The following is an 8,430-nucleotide window of genomic DNA, read 5'->3' as shown; positions in this document are numbered from 1 at the left end:
TTTAAGATCATTTTAGTGAAAGTTTCATGTTCCTATCTCATAGAATTTAAGAACAATGATGAATAAATAATTTTCGAGCAAAATTTAAATGGCCGGCTGAATATATTACCGCAGGAGCCGCGGCCGCGGAATTTAAATGACCACGTCAAAGGGTTAAATAAAGAAAGGTCATTGCTGTGGCTCAGAAAGGTGCAAACTTATTCCTCTTCTTTGTTCATAATGCAATGTTATGATATTGCTTGCAGGTTTTATCAGAGCTGGCAACATTTCAAAGATAATAATCCATATGTGAACAAGGTACTGGACTGGAAGATTAAATATGATGAAAGTGACAATCCAGTTATAAGAGCATCACGTCTCCTTACGGATAAGATATCAGACGTCATGGGTGGCCTCTTCCAGAAAACTGAGTTGTCAGAAACGTTGACTGAGATATGCAAACTCGATCCTAGCTTCGATAAAATTAAGTTTCTGCAGGACTGTGAGAGAGACATTATTCCAAACATATTAGAAGCAATAGTGCGAGGTGACTTAGAAATCCTTCGAGATTGGTGTTACGAAGCTCCATTTAATACGTTAGCTACGCCTATAAGGCAAGCAGCTGCTGCTGGTTATCGGTTAGACTCAAAAATATTGGACATAGACAATGTAGATTTAGCAATGGGGAAAGTTATGGATCAAGGACCTGTGTTGATTTTGACCTTCACTACACAACAGATCCTGTGTGCACGTGATGCTAAAAATAATGTAGTAGAAGGAGATCCAGAAAAAGTTCTGAGAGTCCACTATGTGTGGGTTCTTTGTAGAGATCGTGCTGAAGTCAATCCAAGAGCAGCATGGAAGTTACTGGATCTCTCTGCTAACAGTAGTGAACAATTTGTTTAATAAACATCAGTGGGAAGTGTTAGTGGTGATGTTTCTATTTCCAAGAATTTAGTGCTACCTGCTGTGAATATCAAGCGCCAATCTAACAGTTTGATTTTTACACTATTTTGATGTATATTTTACCATCTGTTCAGATCCTGAATTTTCCTCTTTTAAAATTGTTTTGATTTGAAATCGTAATCTAAGAAATACAGTTGCTTCTGATTTTAAACTTATGGTTAAGAAGAATTTGAAATTCAGAATGTTCACAGTTTTGTTAACATTTCATTGGATTTCAGTGCTGACCTTGAACACTAGCATGTGTTGTCAACCACGCACTGCACACGAGAACATTCCACTCTGTTTGAACACATTTTTATCAAATGTAATATTTGTTTCTGTCACTACTATTCAGAACTCAAAATTTGGCGCATCACTTATGTAATTAACAGTTCATCAGAATTTAATGTTAATGAGATAACAAGAATATTCATGTTCATATACTACCTTGAAGAAGAGTTTTCTTCAGTGGATCTGATGAACTGTTTAAGTAAGTGAGGTGTGATCCACACTTCATGCTTTGTGTCCTTAAAACATTTGAACATAGCTGGTGGCATTGTAACATCTTTGCTCTTGAAGTTACTTCAGTTTATTTATTTCATTTGTAAGAGCAGAGTGTTGCTGGAGCTAAGGATTGGGCTGTTCCTTTTGTAGATTTGTTCACCTTGCATTCAGAGGTCCGGGTTCGATTCCCGGAGCTACTAAATTTTTCTGAGAAGTAGTGGATTTGGAACAGGGTGCACTCATCCTCGTGATGATAATTGAGGAGCTATTTCAAGGAAATAATGGCTCCGGTCTAGAAAACCGATATTAACGTCCGTGGGGATTCATTGCACTGACCACGCAAAACCCTCTAAGTTAGCACTAAACTTTGCTGACAAGTGGCGGTTCCTCGGTCGGTATAGTTCACTTGCAGTCTAAAATCATGGGAGTTTTTTTTTATGTAATATGCATGTGGTGAATACTTTGTGGCTGGAATGGTGTATTCATGAAGCTGGAAGTATGTTGCTATGATGAACACAAAAAAGATTGTGCCGAACATCATAATTTGATAGGTGAAGATGTTCCTCTGACTCACTCACTCATGGAGCTGAGCCCTTCTTGAGAAGCCGCCAATTGTGCAGCTACTCAAGAGCTTCCCAGAATTTTATGGAGCCTGAAGGTTCATTACTGTGTTCACAAGAGCCCTCCACTTGTCCCTATCCTGAGCCAGCTCAATCCATCTGTCCACCTACCTACACCTTGGTCTTCCCAGTGGTCTCTTTCCTTCTGACTTTCCCACCAATACCCTATATGCACTCGTCTCCATTCGTGCTACATGCCCTTCCCATCTAATCCCCGTTGACTTGCTCATTCTAATTATACTTGGAGAAGAGTACAAGTTATGAAGCTTCTCATTATGCAGTTTTCTCCAACCTCCTGACAATCTCTCCTTGACAATTACAACAAACTGCTGGATATCCGGTGTGTATGTGTGATGGAGTATCCTGGTTACATGAATCTGCTGGTCGCATAAGATGAACTCTTACAGGAACCAAAACGTTTTGCCTTAATTCTTGCATGGGACCCTTATTAAGTGACTAAGTAAAAAGATGTGCGAAAGAATTTGGATGGCCTGTAATGTTATCACACATTCAGCTGGCCTCTACTGCAGTGGCACTGTTGCTTGTGGTGACTGGGACAATTACTGCATGGCAAGTGGACATGTGCACATTACATATTTGACCTAGGAGAAACTATAAAAATGGTCAGTCTTCTTTGAAAATTGTCCCAGTTGCATCAGAATTCTGGATGCTTGGCTACTGAATAACTAGGGGTTTGCTGTATATACAGGGCCAGTTTATCCAATGGGCAAAGTGGGCAGTTGAGCAGGACCCCCACTACATCAGTATTGGTACAGTGTACATCCAGATCAGTTTCCAAATATCTCAAGAATATGTTTACCAACATTGCAGTCTGTTAAGTTTCCAGCAATTACACCAGGTGACAAAAATAGGTGCACGATGTGCTTTAGGTGTTGGGAGCACAACCAGTAAATGGGTGAAATGGAGACTGCAGGGTCAATATGCAACATCAGCAGTTTGAAGACATATAATTAATGGTCTCCGGTAGATTTCCATAGGAGAACTGGGTGAAGTGAAAAGTGAAAAAGAGTTCTGGTTTGAGTGCATAAATTGTTTGGCAGTATGTTTTTAAATATAGTTTTCAGATTCTGTGTTTATAGTCTTTTCCTATTCTTTTTGCCTTTTTTAATATAAATATTTTTATTTTAGTTTCAGACTATATTGTCAGGTTTCTTTAAAACAGGTATAAGGCAGGGGCCCTCCATTACCTTACAGTGACCCTGAATGCGTGGTGTTATATCCCGGACAATCAAAATATGAATTCTCACTGCCATGAGCACCTAAGATTATTTATAGTACTACCATCACAGTCTGAAGTGAATTTGATAACAAAAGTTAATAGAGAGTCCGTCGAGTGTAACAATTTGTAGGTTACTTTTTATTATTATTTCTGCCTTACATGTTTCGGTTTGACACAACCATCATCAGAGGCACTTGCTATAAATTATGGAAACACTGTCGCTGTTTTTTGATGTTCACAATTATGTTTGTCGTGTGGATGATTCTACGATATGTTGACGTGTAAAAGCACAAAACATGCTAAAATAGTTGAGTACACTCTCAAGTTCTCACTTTTCATCCGAACCTATTTTTAAGTTAAAACGCTAAAATGTTAAAATATTTGATATAAAATGCTGAACTCCTCCTTGTTAATTCATCCCGGGCCAAAATGAAACAATTAAAAAATTGATAACAAATGTTTGTGTTGCTTTTGTGATCAGCGGTATGAATTTGACATAATGATTAAGAGTTTACTTTCCCAGGTGAATAAAAGAAGCAAAATTTGAACCTTTTCCCAGCCATTCTATTTCCAACCTTACTCCTATCACCTATAAAATCACTTTGATATAGAAAAATACAAAATTTTTGCAACCTATTGTTCCTATAGGTGTTAAAGACATAAAGATTGAAGGTATAATATTCAGCACACAAGCATGACATGGCATTATGTTTGTCAAGTTGGTAGCAGAGGGCTTCCAAATAGAGCTCTACAGGAAAATCACAATATTGGAAGACTTCCAGTAGAGGATAGGAAAGAGTTAAGGCTGTGAATGGTTCTGTTTTCTGGGATATAATGTTTTGTAGCGCGCTTCGCATAGTGTGTCGCGTGTTGCGTGAAGTGCTATGCTTGCTTCCTGTTCATACCAAATTCTTAACGCTATGCAGTCGCGAGAATGCCGTTATAGAAGTCCGCAAGGAAGATTTTACTGATGGAAAACAGTGTCTTAAAATTCAAACGTAGGAAGAGGAGTTGTAATTGGGTTCATGAATTTAATGAACGAATTAGTTTGGGAGAATTCTGCCATTTGTACAGAGATGCAAGACTTTGTCATGATAAATTTTATAATTACTTAAGAATGACAAAAAATACCTTTGACATGCTCTTGGAGAAGTTAGAAAATCATCTTGGCGGACCTGGTACTAACTACAGACAGAAGATATCCCCTGAACAATGGCTAGTTTTAACAGTGAGGTAAGTATACAAATAATAATTCAAAGTGGAATCACAGCGAAGATTTCATACAACAAATGACGTAATAATAAGGGTAATAATTAATTATTAATGGTGATACAAGCAATGCAATAACAATGCAATGCACTTAATGCTGGTAGCAAAATAACACGGAAACCATACTACTTTAAGGCAATGAATCTTGATGAGTAAATAATGAAAATGTTGGCTGGTTAGATGCTTGAGGTGGTACCACGAAACTCATTTCAACTGGTGTATTCTGTCGTTCGTTATCTTCAAGCTCCCCAACGAGTTAATGTATTTTCAGTCTCAAAAGACGTTTTCGCCTGGGAGGCAGGGTTTTCATGTCTGGCAACAAACTTTTAAAAAAGAGGAGATCATCATCTTCTTCCCGTTCCGCTTCTTTCACCAACAAGTCCAATTTCATTTTTTCAACACTCAGCAATTCATCCTCTTGTGTTTTCTTTTGCCTTTTAACACGTGAAGACGAACAAGATGAGTTGCTTTGTGGCATAGAGTCTTCACTCTGTGGTAACGGTATTATTTCCTGTCCAGTTGAGTCTTCGGATATTCCTTCCTGGCTTCCGTCAGGTTCGGGTCCTTCTTGTAGACTTGATTCGACTTTGTCAGAAGTCGAAACATCTTTAATGAAGAGCATCGCGTCAAAATATTGCCACGATGACCCCTTCGGTGCATCATCGGCTCCTGCTCCAGATCTCGGATGATTCAGTTTTTTGCACTCTCGATGGAAGTAATCTCTGAGATATTTCCATTTGGCTTTCACAGTTTTAACTGAAATATAAACAAAGAATTAGCCTGAATGAGAAACTGAGTAATTGTACTGATTTTTCAATGTACACAATTATGAAAAATGTGACTTACAGATGTATATTTATTAAAACGATTCTAAATATATTTCTAATTCATTGAAGCTAGTTGCTATTTCTTTCAGATATCTTGCCACTGGAGAGTCATTTCATTCTTTGGCGCTTCACTTTCGACTGGGCGTGTCGACAGTTTCTCAAATTATTAAACAGACTTGTATCACAATATGGAATGTTTTACGAGCGACATACCTGCCAACCCCTACAACTGAAATGTGGCGACAAGTAGCAGAAAAATATTGGGAGAAATGGAATTTTCCCAATTGTCTAGGAGCACTGGACGGCAAACACGTCGAAATTAAATGTCCGGCTAAATCCGGCTCTTTATATTATAATTATAAACAATATTTTTCAATATTGTTACAAGCTCTTGTTGATGCAGATTGCAAGCTGTTGGCTGTTGATATTGGGGCTGTTGGACGTCAAAGTGATGGAGGGAATTTTAGAACTACCTCGTTATACAAATTATTGGAAAACAGCAAACTAATTATTCCAGCAGCAACAGAACTCCCACAGACACAGATCACCCCTTTTGTCATGGTCGGTGATGAAGCATACCCTCTTTTACAGTACTTGATGCGACCATATCCCAAAAGAATTTTGGACAATCGGAAACGTATTTATAATTATCGGCTCTCAAGGGCAAGAAGAAGTGTAGAATGCGCCTTTGGTATTATGTGCAGCAAGTGGCGAGTTTTGCTGAAAGCAATAGAAACTGATGTCTCAAATGCAAGTAATATTGTGAAAGCTATTTGCGTCCTTCACAACTTCATTTTAACCCACGAACCTTTCCAAACAGAAAATAATGATGATAACCTGATTACACAACTTGGTGATACATTACGGCCTCATACACCAACACAGTGTCGTTCTTCAGAAAGAGCTAAAAACATCCGAGAAACTTTCTGCGATTCCTTTAATGGCACTGGATCAGTACCTTGGCAGAATAATTACATTTATCACATACATTTAGGTAAAAGGATAGAAGTAATATTATATGTTTACTGTATCTGTATGAATATAATAAAACTTACCATCTTTGCCAACTGTTGTAGAGACTTCAATCCACTTCTTCTGCAAAACAGTTACATTTTTGTGGTTATTGTGTCTTGGGTTCCATATTTCTTCTCTTTGAAATACTGCATTAATAATTTCTTCTTCCATCGCTTTAGAAACAGCTAGGCAACGCCAAGCAATTAACCTACAATGCTCGTTACGCTCGTTACGGTGCTCATCGCTTAGCCTTATGGGCCTTATGCTAGGCGTACTGCACAGCGGAGCGGGAGTGGTGTGAACGGATGTGAACACCTGGCTCTCAAACAATGGGCTGGTTATGCTTAGCGCAATGCTTAGCGTTGAGCAACACGCGACACACTATGCGAAGCGCGCTCGGTGTGCACGCACCCTTAATGATGTGATGAAAGGGAAATTTCTGTTTCCACAGGGACTCGAACTCCGACCTTTTGGCCGTCCAGGCCGTAGCTAGTCGCTATTCCAGCCTACAATACAGGAGTGGTACGCTATTAAATTATACATTTCCACCGTGAATTTTGTCTCAACCATGAATTCATACGACATCCTTTCATGGATGCTCGCCGAACTATACTTGTGGGGAAGTTAACTGACAGTTATGAAATTTATTTTGTGATCCGTGCATTATATGTTGGCAACCGTGGTTGGGAAGGCGAAAGTGTTAATTTACGCCAATATGGTGTATTGTAATCGTGCATGAAATGTATGTGAGACACGATCTTCAGTTGAAAGGTTATCCCAAAGGTTTTATTGACTCTGTCATTAATTCCAAGGGCAGTAGTCGTCCGAAGAAAGAGGAAAGCCCTCTGTGTTCTGTTTATATTCCATATGTGAAGGGTGTGTCTGAAAAGTTTAAACGGATAGGCAATCGATATAATATTATGACCATCTTCCGTACGAAACACACTTAGGAACTCCCTTATGAAAACTAGACCGAAAAGAGATCCGCAACAGACGGCACAGTGCGTCTATAGCATTCCCTGTGAATGTGGCAGAAGCTACATTGGCGAAACAGGCAGACCTCTGGCCGTGCGGCTCCGGGAACATAGGCATAACCTAAAAGAAGGTCTTCTAGAAAAATCTAAACTAGCCCAACATGCCTATGAAGAGGGACATAGGGTAGGCTGGGATGAAGCTAAGATTTTGGATATTGAAAGCCACATCAGGTATAGGAAATACAAGGAAGCGGCCCATATGGTATGCTCGGTCAACCCAATTAGCCAACCCAGTTTGGACTTTTCTCCCATTTGGATCCCAATTATCAGCAGTGAAGTCACCAATTCACATAGAAGATCTGTATGAAGTGATATATGCTTTTATTTATTTCTATTAAGTTCTTAATTAGATAGACGTGATTTACTCCACTGTTGACGCTAGTTAGACACTATTAGTTTTGTTACTAGTTCTTCTTTCTATTCCATGCCGTGGGGTCATGGACCTGGTTATGAGTTTAGTTTCGTGGCATAAATTTCTACAGATCTATCTATCCTGGTTCCACGCTTGTAAGTGTTTGCTACAATTTGTTATGAATATTTTTCTTATTAGCTCACATGGACTTAGCCTGGTCTCAGGTATTCATAATCTTCATGTTTTGTAACATCGATTTGTCCAGTGATTGAGGCTAGCTCTTTCTAACAGACCCAACTGAATAGGTGTTTTCCTTCACATGAGGACGGAAACAGATCCAGTTTCCGAAACGTCGTGTTTTTATTTTGTTATCTTAAAAACCCAACATATCAGTGTGTTATACACCCTCGTCAGAATCCTATAGTAACTACGTGAAATGTATGTTGAATGACATAATTTTCGGCAATATGACTTCATATGAAGAACAAGGTGACATTGAGCTTATTTTCGTAAGTATAATTTGTTAGCGAATGTTGTTATGTTTGTATTTAACAGATTACCTTACTTTGGTTAATGAATTAACATTGGTCACTAAACATTACATATTTCCGAGGCAGTATTTAAGTGTAAATTAGATATATATGTA

The 8,430-nt window shown here is 38.7% G+C and overlaps 2 protein-coding genes across 2 annotated transcripts in view; one reads left to right on the top strand and one right to left on the bottom strand.

The window, feature by feature from the left end:
* Window positions 1–1,268, top strand: part of LOC111872762 (mitochondrial import inner membrane translocase subunit TIM44) — an 8,501-nt gene extending 7,233 nt beyond the window's left edge. Inside the window, exon 6 of the mRNA XM_023866930.1 lies at window positions 246–1,268. Within this exon, the coding sequence (XP_023722698.1) occupies window positions 246–885 (640 nt within the window). The 3' untranslated portion in view covers window positions 886–1,268. The remainder of the gene's footprint in view (window positions 1–245) is intronic.
* Window positions 1,269–3,695: 2,427 nt separating this feature from the next.
* LOC111872768 lies at window positions 3,696–6,612 on the bottom strand. The gene is made up of 2 exons (XM_023866935.2): window positions 6,440–6,612; window positions 3,696–5,313 (listed from the first exon to the last, which is right to left on the bottom strand). Exons 1-2 carry the CDS (start codon window positions 6,567–6,569, stop codon window positions 4,814–4,816), a joined length of 630 nt encoding a protein of 209 aa, XP_023722703.1. The 5' UTR covers window positions 6,570–6,612; the 3' UTR covers window positions 3,696–4,813.
* Between the last annotated feature and the right edge of the window lie 1,818 nt (window positions 6,613–8,430).

Source organism: Cryptotermes secundus, unplaced genomic scaffold (assembly GCF_002891405.2).
Source record: "Cryptotermes secundus unplaced genomic scaffold, Csec_1.0 scaffold4622, whole genome shotgun sequence".
Lineage (NCBI taxonomy): Eukaryota > Metazoa > Arthropoda > Insecta > Blattodea > Kalotermitidae > Cryptotermes > Cryptotermes secundus.
The sequence above is the reverse complement of the archived record's forward strand: the minus strand, read 5'-3'. Positions and strand labels throughout refer to the sequence as shown.